The sequence below is a fragment of the Dermochelys coriacea genome, chromosome 23, assembly GCF_009764565.3.
Source record: "Dermochelys coriacea isolate rDerCor1 chromosome 23, rDerCor1.pri.v4, whole genome shotgun sequence".
Classification (NCBI taxonomy): Eukaryota; Metazoa; Chordata; order Testudines; family Dermochelyidae; genus Dermochelys; species Dermochelys coriacea.
Window position 1 is genome coordinate 724,032 of NC_050090.1, and position 25,048 is coordinate 749,079.

At 62.1% G+C, this 25,048-nt stretch overlaps 2 protein-coding genes across 5 annotated transcripts; both read right to left on the reverse strand.

Annotated features, from left to right (window-relative positions):
* Positions 1-2,513: 2,513 nt before the first annotated feature.
* INAFM1 (InaF motif containing 1) lies at positions 2,514-3,639 on the reverse strand. Its single transcript, XM_038381929.2, has one exon. It carries the CDS (start codon positions 3,505-3,507, stop codon positions 3,097-3,099), a length of 411 nt encoding a protein of 136 aa, XP_038237857.1. The 5' UTR covers positions 3,508-3,639; the 3' UTR covers positions 2,514-3,096.
* Positions 3,640-7,308: 3,669 nt separating this feature from the next.
* On the reverse strand, positions 7,309-21,328 carry CCDC9 (coiled-coil domain containing 9). 4 transcript variants are annotated; one of them, XM_043501436.1, is made up of 16 exons: positions 21,322-21,328; positions 16,437-16,500; positions 15,406-15,431; positions 14,875-14,979; positions 14,131-14,259; positions 13,435-13,701; positions 12,299-12,382; positions 11,893-12,069; positions 11,484-11,671; positions 11,235-11,287; positions 10,670-10,781; positions 10,159-10,237; positions 9,506-9,908; positions 9,056-9,256; positions 8,723-8,796; positions 7,309-8,108 (listed from the first exon to the last, which is right to left on the reverse strand). In XM_043501436.1, exons 2-16 carry the CDS (start codon positions 16,495-16,497, stop codon positions 8,091-8,093), a joined length of 1,977 nt encoding a protein of 658 aa, XP_043357371.1. In that variant the 5' UTR covers positions 16,498-16,500; positions 21,322-21,328; the 3' UTR covers positions 7,309-8,090. The 4 variants fall into 4 exon arrangements, with proteins under 4 accessions (XP_043357371.1, XP_038237531.1, XP_038237530.1 ...); XM_038381603.2 differs by having other exon boundaries at positions 9,506-9,905; positions 14,113-14,259; XM_038381602.2 differs by having other exon boundaries at positions 14,113-14,259.
* Positions 21,329-25,048: the final 3,720 nt, after the last annotated feature.

Below are 25,048 nucleotides of genomic sequence, written 5' to 3' on the forward strand. Positions count from 1 at the left end.
TATGAAAATATGCTAATGAGTGTGAATATAATGTAACTGGAATATGCTTCATGCAAATGATCTCTTATAAGATATCATTACAAAGCTTATAATCTACTGAGTGTGGTCATTCTATTTGTATAAATGTATCACTCTTGTATCTTGACAGGTTTCAGAGTAGCAGCCGTGTTAGTCTGTATTCGCAAAAAGAAAAGGAGTACTTGTGGCACCTTAGAGACTAACAAATTTATTAGAGCATAAGCTTTCGTGAGCTACAGCTCACTTCATCGGATGCATCCGATGAATGCATGAATGAATGCAGCTGTAGCTCACGAAAGCTTATGCTCTAATAAATTTGTTAGTCTCTAAGGTGCCACAAGTACTCCTTTACTCTTGTATCTGAAACTACAAACTCTGAGGTCCTATTGTAATTATGCAAAGTGTGAGCCATTAATGGTGGTTTGGAATCTTGATGGCCCCCATCAACTAGGACAATTGACTGTAGATGGCTCTGTTTACTTGTAAGCCTTCCTGTATACCTGTGGGCTAGCAAGTGGGTAATTAAGTCTTACAGTGACATTTGATCATGATTACCTGAACTGGAATCCATCTTTAACCTAATCCATTGAGAAGGAGGGATGGGAACCCAGAGAGGGACAAAGGATTCCTGTCTTGTGCAAAAGATTTATAAGGGGGTGGAACAGAACAAAAGGGGCTGCAGTTATGAGAAATCCCCTAGCTACCACTTGAGCTGGAACAAGGGCTGTACCAGGGGAAAGGGTTGGGCCCTGACTAGGAAGGTGTCCAATCTGTGATAGAAGCTTATTGCAACATCTCTGAGGGTGAAATTTTTATCTGTATTCAGTTTTCTTACTGTATTGCATATTTTATTTTATTTTGCTTGGTAACTCACTTTGTTCTGTCTGTTACTAGTTGGAACAACTTAAATCCTACTTTCTGTATTTAATAAAATCACTTTTTACTTATTAACCCAGAATAAGTATTAATACCTGGGGGGAGGGGGGCAAACAGCTGTGCATCTCTCTCTGAAAATACAGTAGGAAGCTATCCACACACAGAGAACATGAAACAATGGGGGATGAGTGATCGATTGAGGTGGGCTATTATCAGCAGGAGAAAAAAATCTTTTGTAGTGATAATCAGGATGGCCCATTTCCAACAGTTGACAAGAAGGTTTGAATAACAGTAGGGGGGAAAATTAGCATAGGGAAATAGTTTTTACTTTGTGTAATGACCCATCCACTCCCAGTCTTTATTCAAGCCTAATTTAATAGTGCCACAAGGACTCCTTGTTCTTTTTGCTGATACAGACTAAGACGGCTACCACTCTGAAACCTATCCGTATTCAGTTTTCTTACCGTATTAGGCTTAGGCTTGTGTGTTTTATTTTATTTTGTAATTCACTTTGTTCTGTCTGTTACTACTTGGAACTACTTAAATCCCACTTTTAATATTTAATAAAATCATTTTTTACTTTTTTAATTAACCCAGAGTATGTATTAATACTGGGGGGGGGGGACAGCTGTGCATCTCTCTCTCTCAGTGTTATAGAGGGCAAACAATTTATGAGTTTACTCTGTATAAGCTTTATACAGGGTAAAACAGATTTATTTGGGGTTTGGACCCCATTGGGAGCTGGGTATCTGAGTGCTGGAGACAGGAGAACTTCTTAAGCTGTTTTCAGTTACGCCTACAGCTTGTGCGGGACGTGGTTCAGGCCTGGGTCTGTGTTGCAGCAGGCTGGCCTGTCTGGCTCAAACCAGGCAGAGCACTGAAGTCCCAGGCTGGCAGGGAAAACAGGCTCAGAGGTAGTCTCGGCACACCAGGTGGCAGCCCCAAAGGGGTTTCTGTGACCCAACCCATCACACTACTGAACGAAAAATTCCTGTGATGCCTTCAGCAGTGCCTAGGGACACCCCTTTCTGCATCAATTTTGCATGGGGGGTGTGATGCTATATGGAACAAGGGAGACTGGAGGGTACCTGCTGCCTGCCAGTCTGGATGCCAGGACTCCCAAGGAGGGGAATGGGCTGAAGTGACACGGTTTCTCCCTTCCCCTGCAACTCCCATCCATCCCCCTATTTCCTGCACCCCCCCTGCAATTCCCACCCCTCCCCCTGCTCACCCTGCAAGCCCCCTGCTCCATGCAACTCCCACCCCTCCCCCTGCAACCCGCCCCGCTCCATGCAACCCCCTTGCTCCATTCAACTCCCACCTCTCACCCTGCTCCCTGCAACCCCCCCGCTCTGTGCAACTCCCACCCCTCACCCTGCTCCCTGCAACTCCCCCTCCATGCAACTCCCACCCCTCACCCTGCTCCCTGCAACCCCCCCCCGCTCCATGCAACTCCCACCCCTCACCCTGTTTCCTGCAATCCCCACCCCACTCCCCCTACTCCCTACAATCCCCCCCCCGCTCCGTGCAGCTCCCTGCAACCCTCACCCCACCCCCTGTTCCCATGCCCCCTACCCATGGGTAAGTTTAATGGCGCGGCGCTGGACACAGGCTGGGGAAGGAGCAGCGAGTGGTTTATTAGACAGACAGACAGACAGAGAGGAGGATACAGGATTTGCTGAGCCCAAGGCCCGCTGTCCAGGCCTCACAGACCGGTGGCCCTGGGAGTCTGAGCCCATTATGGCCTTGACACCCAAACCACCCCAAGCTGCTGGCGCCAGCACACAGTGCCTTGGGGGGCAGGGGGGCTATGCTGCTAGGTTAGCCTGGTGCCCCCCGGAGGCCTCCAGGCCCTTCTCCCGGCTCAGCCAGTCCACGCGCGGACCCGCCCCAGCTGTGTCTCCCCCGGGGCTGGCCTTGGCCGCGTCCTGAGGCTCTTTGGACTTTTCTGGGCGCCTCCCCCGGAAGCGGGGGGGACCTGCCCCCCCGCCCGCTCCGCGCTTTGGGGCTTTCACCGTCCGGCTCCTGCGGCCGCCTAGGGGATCCCCGCTCCGCGCCCCGAGCGATGCGTGGGGAGCCCTTTGCGCCCAGGCCGCGGGCCCCGGCTCCGTCCTGGTCTCATGCCGCCGGAGGGCTGCTGCCTCCCGCCCCGGCTCGGTCCCACGGCGGGAGCTCCCAGGGGCGGCTCCATCCTCCGGCGCCTCAGTGGGTCCCGTCGCGGCCTCTCCAGCCCGTGCGCCCCGCGGGGCCCTGCTGCCCTCGCCTCTCCTCCTGCGCGGGCCGCGGGCCGGCCCCCGGGGCCCCCTTCGCCGCCGCCGCCTGCAGCAGCTGCCCGGGCCCGCTGTGGTTGCAGAGCCGCGGGGCCTTCGGGCCGGGCGCGGTGCCGTTCTCCGCGCCGGGGCCCCGCGGCGCCCACACCAGCCCGTAGTAAATCACCAGGAGCAGCGCGGCCAGCGAGACGCAGAGGAAATAGGCGCAGACGGTGGCGACGCGCAGCCAGCGCGGGGGGGCCCGGCCCCCCCCCAGGAGCAGCTTCCCGCCCCCCCGCGGCCGATCCCCGGCGTAGCTGGGGGGCACCGGCTGCCCGGGCCAGTCTCCCTCCCGCTGCTTCATGCCGGCTGCGCCCAGGGCGCACGGGGGAGGCTAGCACGGCCCGGGGCGCCCGCGAACCTCTTGTCCTGCCGGCCCCGTCCAAGCCCTGCCCGGTCTGGGCAGCCTCGCCTGTCCCCCGCCCTCACTCCTGTGCCGGACCCAGACCCGCCCCGTGCCAGACCCGCCCCCCGCGCTGGGCCGGCCCCGGCCCCCCTGCGCCATGCCAGCCTCTCCCACCCAGACTTCCCCCACCCCGGCAGGGCCCAAACCATCCCCCTCCCCTCGGCGCCCTGCCGGCTCACCACCCCATCCGGTCCCCAGGAGACAGAGCTCTGCCCCCTGTCCCCCTTAATGCTGTGAGAGTGGGGGTATCTCTTTGGCTGCAGAGCCTGCACATATTCGCAGAGAATTTCCTATTCTCAGCCTCCAAGGAATCGGCCCCGCCCCCGCCTGGCTGCAGAGAAAAGAAGGGAGGGACACCTATGCAGCCCCCAGGAATAGGAAGCACCCCCTGACCTCTGGGGGTTGCAAGGACCTTCTTTCCCACCCCCCTCCTGGCACAGGTGCCTCTCCACCCCACCCCAGGGCAGGGGGCTTGGACTGGAGAAGAGTGCACTGCTCTGGGGCACCTGGGGACCCTCGCCCGCACTCCCATCCCTGACCAGTCAGCACCTGCCACCCGCAGCATCACCCCTTTCGCCCTTCCAGCCCCGAATCCCACGCTGGGCAGGCTCCACATGGGTGCGCCGGCTCCACATGGGTGCGCCATCCCCTTGGCAGAGGAGCTGCACACGCCTGGCTCCAGGGACCCCAATGACCGGGCCAATACTCCTTGGAGAATCCCAGCAGCAGCAGGGGGGCTGCATGGCATGCGACAGGGCCTAGTGTAGGTGCAGCGCCTGGCCCCACAGCACCTTCCAGGGGCTACCATGGCACAGCAGGGGCCTCCCTTTCCGGGCATCACCAGCTGGCAGTGGCTGGGAGCTTCAGGGCTCTGCCTGACCGGCGTCCCTCATGCCAGTTGATCCCTTTCACAGCTGGGGAGTTAAGGCACAGGGAGAAGGGATTTGCCTAAGGTCCTCTAGCAGCGCTGTGGCAGAGGTGGGAACAGAACCCAGCTCCATGCCGTAACCCAGTCACCGCAGGGAGCTCCGTGCATTAGTGCTAAGGCTAAGATGTAGTCACGGGCATTTGGGGTAAAAGTCCTGGACAGGTCACGGGCAGTGAATTTTTATTTATTGCCTGTGACCTGTCCAGGAGTTTTACCAAAGATACCTGTCTAAATCTCTACTTCTGGGGCCCCGCTGCTCCAGTGCTGGGGGTTGACTGCCCCACAGCTGCTGCTCCCGGGACTGCTCTCCAGGCACCCCTGGGGCCACTGCTCCAGCTGCCCCAGGACCCCTGCTGCTCGGACAATCCCCAGGGCACCCCTAGGACCACTGTTCTGGCGCTCCCCGAGGCTGCCCCCAGGACTGCTGCTTGGGCGGTCCCCAGAGCCAGTTGCTCAGAGCATCCCAAGCAGTGGCTGGTGCGGCTGGCCGGTAGCAGCTGGTGTTGCTGGCAGTGGCCTGTGGGTCACCCAAGTAGCTGGCCCTGAAGTCAGCTGCACCAGCCACTGCAGAAGTCACCAAAAGTCATGGAATCTGTGACTTCCACAACCTCCATGAAAGAATCACAGCCTTAATGGGTGCAGGCTGGAGTGTTCATTGCAATAATTTGAGAGACATGTCTGGGGACTGAACGGCTGCTCACAGAGAGTCATCTATACCTGCTCTGTCCTTGTGGTCTTAAAGAAGCCAGCTTTCCTGGATTTCTAACACCTCCCTGTCCCCACTACAGCTAAGAAACACACTGGCTCCAGGGGGCAGGGTGGGGCCATGTGGTGCCCGCAGCGAGGGCAGGGATTGCATTAGCCTCCGAGAGCTGTGCTGTGTCCATGGTCAAGGGCTCATGGCAGGTGTGCTCTGTACACAGAAGGCCAGGCCCTGCAGCAGAGCTATCGCTGCTTCCTAAGGGAAGCCAGACCGGGTCCGACCAAAGGTCCGTCTAGCCCAGTGTCCTGTCTGCCAATAGCAGCCAATGCCAGGTGCCCCAGAGGCAATGAAGAGAACAGTGAATCACCCAGTGATCCATCCCCTGTCACCCATTCCCAGCTTCTGGCAAAACAGAGGCTAGGGACACCATCCCTGACCATCCTGGCTAATAGCCATTGATGGAACTATCCTCCATGAACTTATCTAGTTCTTTTTTGAACCCTGTTGATAGTCTTGGCCTTCACAAAATCCTCTGGCAAGGAGTTCCACAGGTTGACTGTGCATTGTGTGAAGAAATGCTTCCTTTGGTTTGTTTTAAACCCACCTCCCATTAATTTCATTTGGTGACCCCTAGTTCTTGTGTTATGAGGCATAAATAACACTTCCTGACTGACTTTCTCCACACTGGTCATGATTTTATAGACCTCGATTCTATCTCCCTCCACCCCCAGTTGTCTCTTTTCCAAGCTGAGAAGTCCCTGTCTTATTCATCTCTCCTCAGGCGGCAGCTGTTCCAGTGCCCTGATCATGGTGGTTGCCCTTTTCTGAACCTTTTCCAATTCCAATCTACCTTTTTTGAGATGGGGTGTAGCAGCTCGAGCACTCACCGTCAGGGCACCTCCTGCTAGTCAGTCTGGGAATTAGCTCTTCTCAGCCTTGGAGCACCCCCTGCTGGCCAAAGCCTCACCTGCCTCAGGCCTCTATGTCCCTCCCAGACCCTGGCACCCCTTTCCCTTGGGGTGCTGCCCACAGCAGCACCCTACACTCTGGGTCTCCCTTCCCTGGGGAGACCCCTCCCCCTATGCCCACCTTGCCTCAGTGGCTACTGCCAGTCATCCTCTAATCCCCTTTCTCTGGGGGAAAATGCCTTTTGTGATGACCTCTCATCATTGGCAAGGGGGGTTTGGACCTGCTGCCTTTCCCTGCTGCCCCAGAACCTCCCTAGGCCTTCCTGTCAGGCCACAGCCTGGGAGGTCACCAGGCCTGAGCTCCCCAGCTCAGCCTTCCCCTTCTCCAGCATTGCTCTGTCCCCGTTGCTCCTTCAGGCAGCCAGGTCCACCTCTCTCCAAAGCCAGAGAGAGACTGACTGCCTTCTGGCCAGCAGCTCTTTTATAGGGCCCAGACGGACCCTGATTGGCTCCAAGGAGTGGATTTTAACCCTTTCAGGAGATTAAACCTATTAATGGATTTGAAACCAGGTTTAACGCTGAGGTCCGGCAGGTGACAGCCGCCCACCCACGTTACTCCAATGCTCCTGCTGGTTCCACTAATCCAGCTACATTTACCCAGCACCCGTCATCCCTGGGACCCTACAGGACTTTACCCAGAGATCACCCACTGTAGTGCAGCTTTCTCTGGGGTGGAAGCCGTAACGGCACACAGCAACGCTGCACCCTTACTTGAGATGGCGCCACAGCCACTTTAAACATTCTAGGGGAGGGTGGCTTAGGACAGGGGATTAATTAGCAATGCTGGAATCTGGCCAGGGCCCTGGGTTTAACAAGTACAGAAAGCACCAGCTGCCCAGATTTCTGCCTCAAAAGGACAGCCCTGATGGCTATGCCCAGACAGATTCCACAGGGAGCACGTGCCCACGTGAAGGGTCACCTCCAAGGTTGCCCATCCCCACAGCCATGCCCAGGAACGCAGGCTGCCCCATTAAGAGATTTGTCAAATCACATGCCCCCACCCCTTCAAGCTGCATTCTCAGAGCTGTGCTGGGCACACAGCACCCGAGCTGCCACCCAATCCCCTACCCCAGAAAGAACCTGACACAGCCAGGCCCAGCGGCTTGGTGAAGGTTTTATTGTAAGAAAGTCAGGTATATTGGCATTGCTTTTACATGACTGAAAGCGGCCGGACAGCGCAGGAGACCTGGGCAGGACAACCAAGCATCCCAGGGCAGCACCGGGGAGTGAAGACACCTCTCGCCTGAGGCTCCTGCCCCCAGCGAGCAGGGTGGGGGAGTTCTACCGCCTGTGGAAAGGGTTCACAGTCTGTACAGCAGTGGGTGGAACCGGCTCCTCGAGAGCACAGACCAGAAGGATGGGGACACATTCAGCCTGCCTGAGAACAGCCCCTAGCAATGGTTACAGCTGAGAAGGGGCAAAGCGCGGCTGGCTCCAACCCTCCCAGCACAGGAAACATTGGCTAGTAGTGCTTGGACAGGACTAGCCATGGCTGGGGACCATACCCATGCCCCCAGTTGGACTTCGGAGGTAGGGGGCAGGGTGAGCCGGGGGCAGGGTGAGCCAGGGGCAGCCGTCCCAGACTCCAGCAAGGGAGGTTCATTGGGGACAGACGCATGTCAGATCCCAGACGTTTAGCGCCAGTTGCTGGAACAACCTCCTCACCCAGTTGCTCGGTGTCATGCAATTCCCACCAGAATAAACCCTCCAGGCCACCCACACACCCACCCAGCCCTGCACCCCCAGGGAGGTTAACCCAGACAACATCCAGACAGCTGAGCCTCAAAGCACATCCTGCCCACAGGGCTCTGGAAAGAGGCTCTACCGATCTGTGGAAGTCAGAGGGAGCCGCCTGGCCTCATGGGGGGGTGGCTCTGGGGCATCAGGGCTCTCCATTATCCTGTCAAACGGAGAGAGAGAGGGAGAGAGAATGAACGTGCCGCAAGTTTGAATCCTGGCCATTAATTCGGTCAGTGTGGCTGACAGAGACATACCACCCCACACCCCAGTAGGAGCTGCAGTACTGACCCCAGGGTCCCACCGCACAAGCAGCTAGCGGAGAGCTCCCAGCGGGAGGCCCAGCGGCTAAAGCTGCTCGCCCCTCGGTGGCCCAGCGGCAGCTACTACTTTGCCATGTCCTCAGACCAGACCCCAGCCTGATCCTGCTCCACCAAAGGCAATCCCCCACCACCCAGCTGCCAGCAGACTCAGGCCCCAGGTTAGCTGCCCCGTCAGATGCACGAAGGGGCCTGGCACAGCCACCAGCACCGGGACAGGAACGCGCAGCAGCCCCAAGCCAGGCTGCAGCCGGTTTCCCTGTTGGGGATCTGCCTATCCCCGTGACAGAGCGAGCCGTGACGAGGCGTTCCCTGTCTTGGCCCAGTACGGCAGGGGGGTCAGTCTGCAGTGGGACTGCCCCGGCCAGCGGGGGCCGTGAAGAAGCAGAGGAACAGAGAGAAGGGGCGAGTCCCGCTAGCGGCCAGCAGGCAAGGCCGAGGTCTTACGGAAACACACCCGCTCCACGTCTGTGATTTGCACCACGCCCGGTGCCAGCTCCGCCTCCAGCTGGCTCAGGGCCTCCTTGGCTCCTGGGGATGGGAGGGAGAGAGCATCAGCAGCCAGGGGCTGTGGGCAAACCCACCCCCACCCCATCACCCCATCCCAGGAGGACATGGTTCCTTCCTGGATGGGGGCGAGTGCCCCCGGGACTGAGCCCAGCACATAGCCCAGCCAGCCCACTCTGCCACCAGCCTAGCCATGGTTCCCCGGAGGCCAAAGGGGAGACCCCCCTCCCCCCTCAGCTCTTGCCCCCTGAGCCCCCATCTCCAGACCCCGCCCCCCCAGCACCTTGCATTGCAGGAACCCCCAGCTCCTCAAGGCTCCCAGCTGCGGGGGTGGCCAGCTCCCGCCTCTCCGTGCTGCCAGGGGCTGCTAGCATCATCGATTCCCCCGCCCGTGCCGGCTCCTCCTGCCGTCCGGCCTCCGCGGGCTCGGCCGTGCCCCACCTGCCCGGGTGCCCGCCTGGCTCCGCAGCTGGGGGGCTCGGCCCTGCGGGGAGATTGGGAGCCATTATTTCCTGGGGTGATTCCCCCCAGTACTCCCGCCCTGTGACCCCTTCCCACTGTTAACGTCTGCTCCCCCATCCCACTGGGACTGCACCCCAAGTCCTACACCACCACATTGCCCCTATGGGGCAAACGCCCCAAGCCAGACCAGTCTGATACATGCCCCCCAAGCCCTCCCAGCACACAGGCTCTCCTCCCCTCCCACCGGCAGAGCCCAGCCAGTGCCTCTTACCTGCAGACTCTCCAGGGGGCCCTGCCCCCTGTGCCTGGGGGGCGGGGCCAGGGCCCTGCAGGGCACTGTCCCCCACACTGCCCCGGGGCGAGTTCAGCTCCATCTCTTCGCCCCAGTCTGAGACAGGCTGGTAGCCCTCAGCTGGGGAGAAGGGGCTGAGGGCTTTGCTCAGTCCTCCATGGGCTCCAGGTGGTGGCATGTCCAGCTTGGGGGCTGGGCCCCGCCCAACCTTCAGGGCCCGTGGGGCTTTTGGGGATCCCACGGGGGGCACCTCCTCCTCCTCGCCCGACGAGCCGAGATGGCCTTCATCATCCTCCTCACTGACATCCTCCCACTGGTCCTCATCCTCATCGGGGGGCTGCTGGGTCTCAGGGGGCAGCTGGGGGGCCAGCCCCTCCGCCTGCTGGCACAAGGCAGGGCAGGGATGCTCAGACAGCGAGGGGCAGCAGGACCCAGGGAGCTGGGGCTGGGGGCAGGGGACTGGGCCTGAGGGCGATTCCCCATGACAGGATTGGGGGAAGTGGGGCCTGTAGGAGACACGGTGCTGTAGGGAGACATGGGGCAGAGCTGCAGGCCAAGCCACCTATGGAGAGGACCAGGGAAAGGGTGGGATCTCCCCGAATGGCAATGGCTGGACCCCCCCCCCCACTTACCTGCAGCTCCTCATGGCGGGGGTCGAGCTCCTCAGCCACCGGCCCCTCATCCTTTTCCTCCCACCGGTTGTCGTGCATGCTGGGCAGGGGAGAAACAGGCATCAGGAGGGCCCAACCCAGCCAGACCCTATTCAGCACCTGCCCTACCTTGCACTGCAGAGCCTGGCTCCCAGGAGGGGTGTTTCCTGGCGGGAGGAGGCACAGCCAGGGCTCCCACTGCCCCACAAGCTGTGGGGGGGACAGGACATACCAACGAACAGGGCCAACTAGCCCAGGAGGAGTTCACACCAGCCCCAGGGAAACTGGGGTGCAGTGAGTGACCCCCCTCCCCCTTGGTCACACAGAGAGTTAGTGGCTTAAATAGGGATAGAACCCAGGAGTCCTGGCTCCCAGCCCCCCGCCCCCCCCAATGCTCTAACTTACCAGACCCCACTCCCTCCGCCCAGAGCCAGGAATGGAACCCAGGAGTCCGGCCCTCGTCGCTCACACAGCAGGGCAAAGGCAGACTCACCTGTAGGGCTTGGTGGGCGCGGGTCGGCCCCGGCCCTTCCTCCTGCGCTCGGCCCGGTGCTCGGACAGGAACTCCCCGAAGGTGGGCGGCTTGGGGGGGAGCTTGTTCTCGTCTGAGAGGAGAGGGCAGCAGGAGTTAACAGGCCGGGGGCAGGGGAGCTCACAGCAGGGCTGCCCCTGGACCAGCCCCCGTGGCTGGGGGGGGAGGCAGGCAAGGGCTGGACGACGCTTCCCAGGAGCAGAGGCCTCGGGATCACCCTAAGGTCCATCCTTGCCGGGGCCACAATTCCAGTCCAACCCGTGGAGAACCAGTGGGTCTGCCCCAGGGCACAGGAACAGACCTCCCCGCACAGGGGTCCTGCCCCCAGGGCACAGTGTCCCCCACCCACTACCCCAATGCTGTCCAGCAGGGGACCCCCCCGTCCCCGCTTCCTCGCACCTGGGCCAAGGGAGGTCCCACAGGGACCAAACACCCTCCAAGACAGACATCCTCACCTATATCCCCCCACCCATGGGGAGGCCGCTCCCAGTCTCTACCGGGCTCTGGTGCTGCTGGGGTCACTTACCACGCCTGGCGCCCGGGTCTGGTTCCGGTGCTGTGCCACAACCCTCCTTAAACCTGAAAGACGCAAACCAGGTTAGCGCAGCCACGGCCGAAGCCCCTGCTGACCAGCCCCCCACCCTGCTCCTCAGACCGGGCCCGATTTGCCCCCTGCGACACCCACGCCAAGCAACCCAGCTCAGGCCCCGAGAACCAGCGCAGCCCCAGGGTCTTCCCCACCCGCCCCAGGAATCCCGCCGCACCGCCCTCCTACATGGTGTCCGTCTTCTCGGCGTCCCACTCCCGGCACCACTGGCCCGTGGGCTTGCGGTGCCGAGCCAGCCGCTCCTGGTCTATCTGCTCCCGCTCCTTCTTCCAGCGCATGTACTCGGCCCGCTCCCGGCCCGTCATGGACAGCGTCATGTCCAGCGGCCCCCCGCTCTTGGGGCCTGGCCGGCGGCCCTGCAGGGAGGGGGAGAGGCACACACGGCTCAAAGCCAGAAACAGGCGTCTCACAGGGCTGTGGGGTGGGACCCCCACCCCACCCCACACACTCCCACCCAGGCACAGCCCCTACCCCGAGGGGCTCCGGCTGGCCATGGTAGGAGGGGCTGGGATACACCCCCACATGCCACCTATCCCTCCCAAGGCCCCCTTGGCTCCCCCTCCCCCCAGGTACTTACCGGGGCATGCCACTCCTTCTCCCGCTCCATGCCTGTCTTGACCTTGTCAAAGTCGGGCCCCCCCCAGTTGCGGACGTGCCGCCGGCTCCCCTCCTTGCGGTCGGCCTCCTGGAAGGAGCCACTGCGCCGCGGGTCATCCAGGAAATTTCGCACCGGGTTCTTCTCCTGCAGCCCGTCCTGCAGAGGGGCAGGGTCAGCCTGGAGCCATGGCTCCCTCACCGTCTCGCCCAGCCCCACGGCAAGGAGGGCGCTGTGGTGCAGACGGCTCAGCACAGGGGGCCTGGAGGCCCTGGGGGGAGAGGGGGAAATCCACCATCCCCCTGCACCTCCTAGCAATGGTAGCAAAATGGGGGGGGGGGGGAGAAGAGGTTTCTGACCTGGCCACCCCTCCCTGCCCTCCACTCACCCGCTGGTTCCGCTCATACTCCGCAATCTTCTCCATCTCCTCGTTCATCTTCTCGATGTTCTGCCGCCTTCGCTCCTCCCACTCCTGGTGTGGCAAGGGGAAAAGTGAGACCACAGCAGGTCCAGGGGACACCGGCAGAGAGAGAGCGAGCGCGAGTGTGTCTCAAGCTAATTTCCTTCTACAGCAGAGCGTTACTGACCGAGCGGGCGAGGGTGGGAAGCAGTAGAGGAGATGTATTGTGATTTCAGGAAGGTTTCTGGCACCGTCCCACATGGCGTTTTCATAAGCAAACCAGGGAAATGTGGCCTACATAGAGTTACTCTAAGGTGGGTGCCCGGCTGGTTGGAGACAGCATCCTATGAGGAGTTATCAATGGTTTGCTCTCAAACCCGGAGGGCAGATCCAATGGGGTCCTGCCAGGGCCAGTCCTGGGACCGGTCAATATTTTCCTTAGTGACACGGATAACAGAAAGTACACTTATCAGGTCTGCGTATGACGCTCGGGAGGCTGGAGGGGAGTGGCTGCCAGCACTTTGGAGGGTAGGGTTAGGATTCAAAACGACCTTGACCAATTGGAGAACTGGGGTCTGAATTCAGCCAAGTGAAGTATTTGCACTTCCCAGGAGAAGGGGGGGCTGGGCGGAATCAAACGCCCAGCTACAAAACAGGGAATAACTGTACATCCGGAAAAGCTTTCGAACTCTCGGGGGAGTTCAGCTCTGGAACAGGCTTCCCCAGGCAGCTGAGAGACTGGGTCAGATAAACCCCAGACAGGGCTGGTCTAGGTTTCCATGGCCCTGGCTCAGCACCGGGGGCTGGATGCAATGACCTCTCGATGGCCCTCCCAGCCCAGCATTGCTACAATTCTATGTCCCGTTCCCCACCGCCTGAGCCAGCCAATGCCTCAGAGCTGGTGCCCCCCAGAGAGACCCCATGTCCCAATTTGCAATCCACCCCCTGGGGGAGAGTCCTGCTACGAGCCCTTCACCCCCTCATCCCTCTCTGCTCCACAGCACCTGCCCCAGCAGAAAGCAACACACAACACCAGCACTAGTGTAGCGAGCGTGAACGCGCATGCAATGCACTATTGCTGAACTAGGCCCAGGCTGGCAAACTGCCCGCAAGACGCAACGCACCTTGGATTTCCTATCAGGACCTCCTTCTCCTGCCGCCGTGACCGCGCCAGCCGTTCCTCGGCCCCGCGGCCTGCGCCCTCGCCCGGCCAGAGACGGCCCATCCCCTCCACCACCTCCTGCCCCTTCCCAGACAGACAGGTCAGGCTGCTCCGCCCACGGCGACCGGCTGGAGGGGTACGGGCCGACCCGCCCCACGCCCCGGGGACCGGGGCCACGGCTGGCCTTGGGCGCGCCGGGGGACTTCCTGTCACTGACCACACGCTTCTCCTGGGGCAAGGGAGAGACGCAGAGGGTGAGATGCCAGGGCCGGGCATGCAACACCAGGGCTCGATCACAGCTGCTCCCCACCCACCTCCCCTGCAGCACCCCGACTTAGTGTTCTCCTCACCCCCCCACAGGAGGTGTACCCCCCACACTGATCACCATACCTCTCAGCTCCCCAGCAGCCTTGTCCCCTGCCCCTCCCTGCTGGCTTCCCCACCCTCGTCCCCCACCACAGCAGCTGTGCCCCCCCACTACTGCCCCCCCGATGGTTTACCCAACCCCCACTCTTGATCAGTGGCTACCTTCCCCCCCAGCAGCCCTGCCTCCCCACCTCACTTATCAGTGCTACTCTACCTTGCCCCCCCCATGCACTTGGCAGCTGTCCCGTCCCCCCCGGCCAGCCCCAGTGCTCACCCCGGGGGACAGCAAGACCTGGACAGTGATGGAGATGTCCTTGTCCGCCCGCTTCCTCTCAGGCTCCCCCTCGGAGTGGCGCGGCCGGCGTGAGCCCGTCACCGCGATGCCTTCCTGCTCCGCCTTCTTCCGATCCTCTTCGATCTCCTGCGGTGAGCAGCAGGGACGTGACAGGGCTCCCGGGCCGAGCGGGGGATACGGGGTGCAGCTAGGCTGGTACCTCCCCACTCCCCAGTCTTGATCCCCAGAGCTAAAAGCCAGAACTCCCCAATGTATGCACCCCGTCTTGCCCCTGGAGCCTGGTATCCCCACTCCAGCGCACCCATCTGGACTGGTACCGACCCCCTTCCCTGCTGCCCGAGATCTGGACATCAGGCCCAGAACCCCCCCCCCCCCCCCCACACACACACACACACACCAGCACCAGATGCCTGCGCTTCAGAGAAAATAACCCCTTCCCCCCATGTCCCTGTTTAGGGGGCACCCAGGGATTCTAGGACCAGCCCCGCCCCCCGCCCCCTGCCCCCCGCCCCCCCCAGCCTGGTGTTACATAAACCATCCCCGGGGCTAAGCTGCTGCTGGGCCTTTGTGTCCCATGAGCCAGATTACAGGGCTCCCCAGTGCCCGTCGGACACCCCGGGGCTGGCCCTGGAATGGGGGTGAGGGGGCTGGCACTGCAGGGGAGGGGGGAGCTGGGACCTCTAAAGCCTCTGCCCAGCCCTTTCCGGGGCACCAGCCTGGTCCCCCCAGCCCAGCTCCCACCTGGTAGCGCTTGATGAGCGCCTCGTTCTTCTTGCGCAGCGCCTCAATGCGCTTGTCCAGCTCTGCGTCCTTCTCCTCCTTTGACTTCAGGTCCAGCGTGGCCGACTAGGGAGAGAGTGGGGAGAGCTGGGGGGGGCCCACAGGGCAGGACCCCCCCCAAACTTGGGAGCGGGGCAGTTGGATAGCATGTCCCTCCCCACCCCCCAGAGGGGTGCAGCTTGAGCCTGACACCTGGGACCTCAGGGAGGCGAGGGGATGGGGCCATTAAGGGCTGTAAGGGGGCTGACACGGGTTGGGGAGGGTCCCCCCGGGAGGGTCCCCCCCAATTCTGGGCTGGGTCAGAGCAACCGGAGCAACCCAATTGTGGGTAATCCCTGGAGCCGCCAGCAGCACCGTGACCCCCAGGACAGGACTCCTGCTCCACTCCCACACTTTGCTGGGGTACCCCAGCCCGAGGGGGGCAGGGTGGAGCCAGAGCTGTGAATTCAACACCCCCCCACCCTAGTGGTTCCCCCCCACACCCGGACTCACCATCTCCTGGGCCGGGCCGGGCGGCTCTGCTCTGAAAGACACCAGGGGTCAGTCCCGGGCCTGGCCCCGCCTGTGTGGGGCAGCGTCAGGCTGTGACCCCCACTGCACAGAGCTGGGGGGCGCCCCGGGGCTCGCAAACACAGAGACCAACGGGGGGAGATCCCCAGCCCCCCCTCACCTCCCAGACCTTCCACTAGCCCCGCCCACCAAATCCCCCCCACCCTGGACCCCCCAACCCCCCCTCACCTCCCAAACCCTCCACCAGCCCCGCTTACCCCCCGCCCCCAAATCCCTCCCAGCCCCGTACCCCTGAGCCCCCGCCCCCCAGCCTCCCACCCGCCAGCCCCACCCCCCAGCCCCCCTCACCTCCCAAACCCTCCACCAGCCCCGCTTACCCCCCCGCCCCCCAAATCCCTCCCAGCCCCCTACCCCTGAGCCCCCACCCCCAGCCTCCCACCCGCCAGCCCCGCCCCCCAGCCCCCCTCACCTCCCAAACCCTCCACCAGCCCCGCTTACCCCCCGCCCCCAAATCCCTCCCAGCCCCCTACCCCTGAGCCCCCGCCCCCCAGCCTCCCACCCGCCAGCCCCACCCCCCAGCCCCCCTCACCTCCCAAACCCTCCACCAGCCCCGCTTACCCCCCCGCCCCCCAAATCCCTCCCAGCCCCCTACCCCTGAGCCCCCACCCCCAGCCTCCCACCCGCCAGCCCCGCCCCCCAGCCCCCCTCACCTCCCAAACCCTCCACCAGCCCCGCTTACCCCCCGCCCCCAAATCCCTCCCAGCCCCCTACCCCTGAGCCCCCGCCCCCCAGCCTCCCACCCGCCAGCCCCGCCCCCCAGCCCCCCTCACCTCCCAAACCCTCCACCAGCCCCGCTTACCCCCCCGCCCCCCAAATCCCTCCCAGCCCCCTACCCCTGACCCCCCACCCGCCAGACCCACCCCCAACCAGACCCGCCCCCCAGCCCCCCCTCACCTCCCAAACCCTTACCCCCCTCGCCCCCCAAATCCCTCCCTACCCCGGGCCCGCCCCACCTGTCCCCGCCGCTCCCCCTGCCGCGCTCCTCCCACTCCACCACGTGGCTGGGCCCCACATCCGCTTCCTTCGGCGTGGGGGGGGCTTAAAAGGGCCACGACACCCCGTCCGTCTGTGGGCCCGCCGCAATTGCCGGGCCTGAGCCACGCCCCCAATCCCCTCCCGCGGCCAGGCTCTGTCAGGGGGCTGGGCCCGACAGCAGCCCGGGGCAGCGCCAGCCCGGGGTCACCCAGCACCCCCAGCCAGAGACAGGGGCCTCTCCCTCCCTCCCTCCGTCTACCCTTCCATTCCTCTGTCCATCTGTCCCTCTGTCTGTCAGTCTCTCTGTCCCTCCATCCATCCATTCCTCAATCTGTCTGTCCAGCCATCCGTCCGTCCGTCCCTCCATCCATCCATCTGCCCCTCCATCTAACCATACTTCCCTCCATCCGTCCGTCCGTCCCTCCATCCATCCATCTGCCCCTCCATCTAACCATACTTCCCTCCATCCGTCCGTCCGTCCGTCCCTCCATCCATCCATCTGCCCCTCCATCTAACCATACTTCCCTCCATCCGTCCGTCCGTCCCTCCATCCATCCATCTGCCCCTCCATCCGTCCGTCCGTCCCTCCATCCATCCATCTGCCCCTCCATCTAACCATACTTCCCTCCATCCGTCCGTCCGTCCCTCCATCCATCCATCTGTCTACCCTTCCATTCCTCTGTCCATCTGTCCCTCTGTCCGTCCATCTGTCTGTCTGTCCCTCCATCCATCCGTCCGCCCATCTGTCCCTCCATCCATCCATCTGCCCCTCCATCTAACCATACTTCCCTCCATCCGTCCGTCCGTCCCTCCATCCATCCATCTGCCCCTCCATCTAACCATACTTCCCTCCATCCGTCCGTCCGTCCCTCCATCCATCCATCTGCCCCTCCATCTAACCATACTTCCCTCCATCCGTCCGTCCGTCCCTCCATCCATCCATCTGCCCCTCCATCTAACCATACTTCCCTCCATCCGTCCGTCCGTCCCTCCATCCATCCATCTGTCTACCCTTCCATTCCTCTGTCCATCTGTCCCTCTGTCCGTCCATCTGTCTGTCTGTCCCTCCATCCATCCGTCCGCCCATCTGTCCCTCCATCCATCCATCTGCCCCTCCATCTAACCATACTTCCCTCCATCCGTCCGTCTGTCCCTCCATCCATCCATCTGCCCCTCCATCTAACCATACTTCCCTCCATCCGTCCGTCCGTCCCTCCATCCATCCATCTGCCCCTCCATCTAACCATACTTCCCTCCATCCGTCCGTCCGTCCCTCCATCCATCCATCTGCCCCTCCATCTAACCATACTTCCCTCCATCCGTCCGTCCGTCCCTCCATCCATCCATCTGCCCCTCCATCTAACCATACTTCCCTCCATCCGTCCGTCCGTCCGTCCCTCCATCCATCCATCTGCCCCTCCATCTAACCATACTTCCCTCCATCCGTCTGTCCGTCCCTCTATCCATCCATCTGTCTACCCTTCCATTCCTCTGTCCATCTGTCCTCTGTCCGTCCATCTGTCTGTCTGTCCCTCCATCCATCCGTCCGCCCATCTGTCCCTCCATCCATCCATCTGCCCCTCCATCTAGCCATACTTCCCTCCATCCTTCCATCCATCCCTCTGTCTGTCCCTCCATCTGTCCGTTTGTCCCTCCATCTGTCTGTCCAACCATCTATCAATCCCTCCGTCCCTTCATCTGTCCATCTGTCTGTCCCTCCATCAATCCATCCATCCTTCCATCTGTCCCTCCACCTGTCTCTCCGTCCGTCCCTCCATCTGTCTGTTCATCCTTCCATCCACCCCTCCGCCCATCCATCCGTCTGTTTGTCTCTCCATCTGTCCTTCCCTCCATCCATCTGTCCACCATCCTTCCATCCATCCCTCCGTCCATCCCTCTATCTGTTCATCTGTCCCTTCGTCCATTCATCCATCCAGCTGTCTGTCCAACCATCCCTCCATCCGTCCCTCCCTCCATCCAGCTGTCCCTCCATCTGTCCATCCCTCCATCTGTCCGTCCATCCATCTGTCTGTCCATCCGTCTAGCCCTCCATAGAACCATAGGACTAGAAGAGCCCTTGAGAGGTCCTCTAGTCCAGTCCCCTGCACTCATGGCAGGACTAAGTATTATCTAGACCATCCCTGACAGGTGTTTGTCTAATCTGGAATGACAGAGATTCCTCCCTAGGCAATTTATTCCAGTGCTTAACCACCCTGACAGTTAGGAAAATTTTCCTAATGTCCAACCTAAACCTCCCTTGCTGCAATTTAAGCCCAGTGCTTCTTGGCCTGTCTTCAGAGGTTAAGGAGAATAATTTTTCTCCCTCCTCCTTGTAACAGCCTTTTATGTACTTTTATGAAAACTGTTCTCATGTCCCCTCTCAGTCTTCTTCAGACTAAACAAACCCAGTTTTTTCAATCTTCCCTCATAGATCAGGTTTTCTAGATCTTTCATCATGTTTGTTGCTCTTCTCTGGACTTTCTCCAGTTTGTCCACATCTTTCCTGCAATGCAGCGCCCAGAATGGGACACAATCCTCCCGTTGAGGCCTAATCAGCACGGAGTAAAGCGGAAGAATCACTTCTCGTGTCTGGCTTGCAACACTCCTGCTAATCGCGGCCCTGCCGGTTCCTATAGAGCCCCCTAGATGGAGCCCGTGGGCCGCTGCTGAGAGCGAGCAAAGGCAGCCAGGGAGCTGCCCTAGCAGGGAGCCAGGCGGGGAGGGATGCAGGATGCTGAGCTGGGGCCCTGAGCAGTGTCCTGCAGAAGCGCCAGGGCCCTCAGGGAGCCATGCACTCTGCCCTAAAGGGGCATCTGGGTTAAATAGTGAAAAGGGCCCCCCAAAAGGAGCAAGTGCTGGGCTTTCCCCCAACCCCACCAGCTCTGCCGGTGCCCCTTAATCCTGACCTGCAGCCCCTGCTGTCCCAGCCGAGCTCCCGACCCCACACAGCTCTACCGGTGCCCCTCACTCTCAACCCGCTGCCCCCTGCTATCAGGGCTGGATTAACTCTCCTGTGGGCCCTGGGGCTATTAGGTTTTGTGGGGCCACTGGGGGTTTGGGTGCAGGAATGGGCTCCAGGCTGGAGTAGGGGGTTGGGGTGCAGGAGGGGGTGCAGGGTGCTGGCTCTGGCTGGGAGGTGCTTACCTTGGGCAGCTCCTGGTTGGCGGTGCAGCAGGTCTAAGGCAGGATCCCTGCCTGCCCTGGCCCCACGTCGCTCTGCTCCCCAAGGTGGCCAGCAAGTCCAGGTCCTAGGCAGAGGGGCTAGGCCGCTCTGCGCGGTGCACACTGCCCGTGCACACAGGTGCCCCACGCAGCTCCCGTGGGCTGCAGTACCCGGCCAATGGGAGCTGCGGAGCTGGCGCTGGGGAGGGGGCAGCACACAGAGATTCCCCAAATGCCCCTCACCTAGGGGCTGCAGGGGCACATCGGCGAGCTGGCGCTCGCAGCTCCAGGCCCAGGGGGGGTACTGAGGCTCAGGGACCAGTGTCTGGCCCGCGGCACGGAGACTTGCTGCGGGCTGCATGAAAAGAAGCAGTGGGCCACATCCAGCCCATGGAGCCCCCTTAGCCCGAGGCCCTGAAGCCCCTGCGTTAATCTGGCCCTGCCTAATATCCCAGCTCTGAGCTCCGCACCCCACATAGCTCTGCTGGTGCCCCACACTCCTGACCTGCAGCCCCTGCTGTCCCAGCCCCAGGCTCCCCTCAGCTCTGCTGGTGCCCCTCACTCCCCTCACATCCCTGGCAGGTGTTTGCCCAACCTGCTCTTAAAAATCTCCAGTAACGCTGGTTCCACAACCTCCCTAGGCAATTTATTCCAGCGCTTAACCATCCTGACAGGAAGTTTTTCCGAATGTCCCACCTAAACCTCCCTTGCTGCAGTTTAAAGCCAACATAAGGTCCCGCAGCCCCCTGGTATCCCAGCCCTGCACCCCTACAATCCAGCTCTGCTGGTGCCCCTCATTCCCGACCTGCAGCCCCTGCATGGAGTCCCCCCTGTGTATCGCTCCCTATGTGAGGGGTTCGGGTCTCCCCAAGAGGGAGTTTGTTTCATGGGGACCTTTCTGTCCCTTCTGGTGGCCCAGGATGCCTGAGCGATGTGGAGCCGAGCAGCCCCAGGGTCCCCGCTGCAGTGAGCTGCACGCCCCTGCCAGCCCCGTGAGGGTGTTGCCAGCTTCACCCTGCACAGCATCCAGCCCTTGTTTCCATGGCAGCTGCTCTTCCTGCTGGGCTCGTGGGCACTGATTGGCTGCCGCTGCCTGGGCAACACAGATGGAGAAGAGGGCTGGACCAGTTGTGGGGGGGGGGTGCCATGGCGGGAGGGATAGTCACTTATTTATCGGGGGAAGAACTCACCCAGGGTGGAAGGTCAGGAGTGTGGCCCCAGAGCAGGGTGTGGTGGGATGGGGGGCGAAGCCCCCACCGCAGCCAGCCCCCGAAGGGAGGGCTGGGTGCACCCCATCCAAGCACGGTAACCCCCCAGGTGCCCTGGTGCCTGAGACCAGCACCTCTCCCCCTGTGCCCTGCCCAGGGCGCTCACCGGCCCCTCCGGCTGCCACAGCGAGCATAGGAGCTGCCTGGGCAGAGGGGCTCAGTGTCCAGCTTGAGCCCCCCCGCCCAGCAGCAGGAACAGGGGCTGCGCAGCACAGCCAGGCCAAGGGGTCTCTGAGATCCTGGCACCAGGACCTGCTTCTCCTTTCCCCCCAGCAGCCGTTTTCTCCTTGCCCAGTGCAGACTGGATCCCCTGGCGCCAGGCGCTGCACGGACCCAGCAGGAGAGGCGGGCCCTGCCCCATAGGCTCACAGCCCAAACTGACGGGGGAGGCTCATCAGCCCCTCTTACAGGTGGGGCTCTGAGGCCCAGAGACAAGCGCACACGGCGAGAGCCGGGAACGGGACCCAGGTGTCTGCGAACACAAGCCCAGGCTCCCATCTGCCACCTTTGCCAGGTGGCGCGTTCAGAGCCCGCTCTGGGAGAACCCAGATTCATTCCCTTTGGCAGCCCCTGACTGGGTGCGGGCTGACTTCCAAACCGGGACAGGGTCAGAGGCAGCCACATCTCAGCACCGGGCAGGGTTCCCTTTATAAACAGCCCCTGTGCCCCACCCCAGAGATGGCTGCATCTCAGCACTAGGTGAGGGGTCCTTGTGCAGCTGTTAAACAGCAGGGGCGCTTCACCCCAGAGGAGACTGCATGTCAGCGGCGGGGGCCATGCACGTGGTGCTTGGCTGCATCAGCACTGGGAGCCTTGGACATGCCAAGGTGGTGCCAGGCTGACGCCGGTGGGGCCCCTACAGGCCCCTGGGGAGAAAGGCCCCGGGGAAGCAATAGAGCATCCCCCAGCACCAGCACCAGGCTCAGCCTGCTCTAACTCCCCCACACCCCATAGACCCTGAGATGGGACAGCAGGGAGCAGGGGCTTTCCCTGATAAACTCACCCCCCTCTCTCGGTCCCCACCCCAGCCTGGGGGGACCCACCCCATGCCCCCCGGGGAGCTCTGGCTGCTGGCTCAGTGGGCTGAGGCTTCCTCTGCCCTGCTCTGCAGTGCAAGGGGATTAGCCACAGCCGTGCATGAACTGGCCTCGTCCTGCCGCCAGGTGGGCTCCGCTCCCAGACACCAGGGCTGCCAGATGTGCGGGACAAACAGCTGCTGCCCCCAGCTGGGCCGGGCACTGGAGGGAGGCTGGGATAATCTGGGATATCAGGAGGGATGCAGCCCCCCAAGGCTGGGGGGCTCTGGGGGTGCAATGGGGGAGGGGAGGGATGCATCCCCCTGCTCTAAGGCTGGGGAGGCTCTGGGGATGCAATGGGGGAGGGGGAGGGATGCAGTCCCCCCCGCTCTAGGGCTGGGGGGTTCTGCGGGTGCAATGGGGGAGGGGGAGGGATGCATCCCCCGCTCTAAGGCTGGGAGGCTCTGGGGTGCAATGGGGGAGGGGAGGGGGAGGGATGCATTCCCCACTCTAAGGCTGGGGGGCTCTGGGATGCAATGGGGAGGGGAGAGGAGGGATGCATCCCCCGCTCTAAGGCTGGGGGGCTCTGGGGGTGCAATGGGGGAGGGGGAGGGATGCATCCCCCACTCTAAGGCTGGGGGGCTCTGGGGTGCAATGGAGGAGGGGAGGGGGAGGGATGCATCCCCCACTCTAAGGCTGGGGGGCTCTGGGGTGCAATGGGGGAGGGGAGGGGGAAGGATGCATCCGGCGCTCTAAGGCTGGGGGGCTCTGGGGTGCAATGGGGGAGGGGGAGGGATGCATCCCCCCGCTCTAGGGCTGGGCGCGGGGGAATTGGGAGCACACGCCCCGTCCCGCAGCCGCACGTGGCCCTTGTTCCTTTGGTGACAGGCTCCTTGCTGCTCGCTTATTGGCTGCGCCGGGAGCAGCTCGCACCAATGAGAGCCCGGCTGGGGGGGCAGTCTCAGCTGCTGGGGGGGAGCGCAGCCAAGTGGAACCGGCGGCGTTAATCACAGGGGGGGTCAGAGGTCAGAGTCGGGGAGGGAGACAGGGTCAGGAGAGCAGAAAGGGACAAGGGGGGCAGAGCAGGGTTCGGGGCACAGAACAGGGACAAGGGGGGGCAGAGCAGGGTTCAGGGCACAGAACAGGGACAAGGGGGGGCAGAGCAGGGTTCAGGGCACAGAACAGGGGCAGGGGGCAAAGCAGGGTTTGGGGCACAGAACAGGGACAAGGGGGGGCAGACCGGGGTTCAGGGCACAGAATAGGGCCAGGGCAGAGCGTCTGTGCGGGGTCAGCGAGGGAGAGGGAGATGGAGATGGGGCACGCAGAAGGGTTGGGGGCTGGGGGTCCACGTGGGGCTGGGTTCGGGGAGATGACACGACACGACAGCCAAAGTTCCCAAAGTGACTCCTTGCGCCCCAGCCCACAAGGGGTCTACAGGAGGAATGGGCCGGGGGGGCAGGGAAGTAAAGGCCTGTCCACCCAATCCCCCCTTCCTGCCCTGGGTCAGACTGATGGGTCCGTCCACTAGCACCTGCCAGCCTCAGGTGCAAGGGATGTCTCCTTGGCAGCCCTGGCCCCCCGGCACCCCACCAGGAAGCGCCGCATCCCCTGGCCTCTTCTGGCCGCCGGGTTCTGGGTCCCAGCTGCCTTGCCCCTCGGGCAGCTGTTTGCACCAGTGTAAGGTGGGTGTGAAAGGAGGGGAGTGGGGTCTGGTGGGTTAGAGCTGGGGGGTTGTGGGATGGGTCCGGGAGCCAGGACTGCTGGCTTCCATCCCTGGCTCTGGGATGGGAATGGGGTTTAGTGGGTTAGAGCTGGGGAGTCGTGGGTTGGGGCCGGGAGCCAGGACTCCTGGGTTCGACTCCTGGTTCTGGGTGGGGAGTGGGGTTTAGTGGGCTAGAGCTGGGGGGGGTGTCACAGGGTGGGGCCAGGGGCCAGGACTCCTGGGTTCTATCCCCAGCTCTGGGATAGGAGTGGGGTTTAGTGGGTTAGAGCTGGGGGTCACAGGGTGGGGCTGGGAGCCAGGACTCCTGGGTTCCACCGCTGGTTCTGGGAGGGGAGGGGAGGCTAGTGGGTAGATTAGGGGCTTGGTGTCAGTGGGGAAGCAGGGTGCAGAGCCCTTGGACTCCAGGCAGGGCTCAGGCTAAGGGGAGGGTCAGTGCAGGAGGGGCTCCCTGTACCTTTTGGGCAGTCTGTTATAAACTGCATCTCCTGTTCCCTCCCCGCAAGGACCCCACCCCATGGGGCTTGTGCCCCCAAACTCCAGGTCTGACACTGGTCACGTTCGCTCCAGGATGCTGCCACGTTCTGCTTTCAGCCATGTCTGCAAATGGGGCGTCCTGCCCTCGTGGACCAGCAGCCCCCAGTCACAACCGCCACCTGGATGGAAGTTGAATCAGCGGGTGGTTTCCGGCGTGTTGATCTCACACTCCCGGTGAGCTCATTTTCAGGGGCTTTTTGGAGGGCTGCGGGTGGCTCAGATGACAGCGGTTGGCGGGAGGCGGGTGTCATCACCACGGCAATGACATCAGGGCCCCGCTCTGCAGCGAAGGTGAATGCTGCCTGGCCGGTGCCGAAGGACCTGGCCAAAGGGACAGTTACAGGCTCCACGATGGGAGCCGAGAGGGCAGCGTAGTGGTTCGGGCAGAGAGTTGGGAGTCTTGCCTCTGACCAGCTGGGAGACCTTCTGCAAGTCCCGTCGCTGCTCTGTGCCTCAGTTTCCCCATTGACCATTTGTCCATTTAGAGTGAAAGTTCTTTGGGGCAGGGACTATATCTTGGTCAGGGTCTGGGCTGCGACTGGCACCACAGGGCCCTGTTCTCGGTTGGGGTCTAGGCAGCGCCCGGCTCGACGGGGCCCTGATCTCGGTTGAAGACCCCCAGTTGGAGCAGGCAATTGTTCCTTCTCACAGGCACCGACTCTGGCTACTTTCTGCCTGGCACCTCGTGTGTTGCCGACACCTGCACAAAGAGCTGCCAGAGCAGGATTCTCTGCTGGCCCAGAGAATTTCATACCCATTGTGCCCAGGTCTGGGGCCAGCACGAACCAGGTATAAAACGCTCCCACTCTGGGCAGGGCAGAATTGGGCTGCAGGGCTGGAGAGAATCAGGCCCCACAGCATCTGCTGATGCAAAGCACTGAGGGTAC

Excerpts from the sequence above, each read along its gene's own strand:
- INAFM1 (XM_038381929.2), bottom strand. The coding sequence starts at position 3,507 with ATGAAGCAGCGGGAGGGAGACTGGCCCGGGCAGCCGGTGCCCCCCAGC.
- CCDC9 (XM_038381602.2), bottom strand. The coding sequence starts at position 16,497 with ATGTGGGGCCCAGCCACGTGGTGGAGTGGGAGGAGCGCGGCAGGGGGA. Across the intron at positions 11,672-11,892 it reads AGAAGGAGTGGCATGCCCCG|GGCCGCCGGCCAGGCCCCAA; the intron begins GTAAGTACCTGG and ends CCCTCCCTGCAG. Across the intron at positions 10,238-10,669 it reads GCGCCCACCAAGCCCTACAG|CATGCACGACAACCGGTGGG; the intron begins GTGAGTCTGCCT and ends TCCCCTGCCCAG.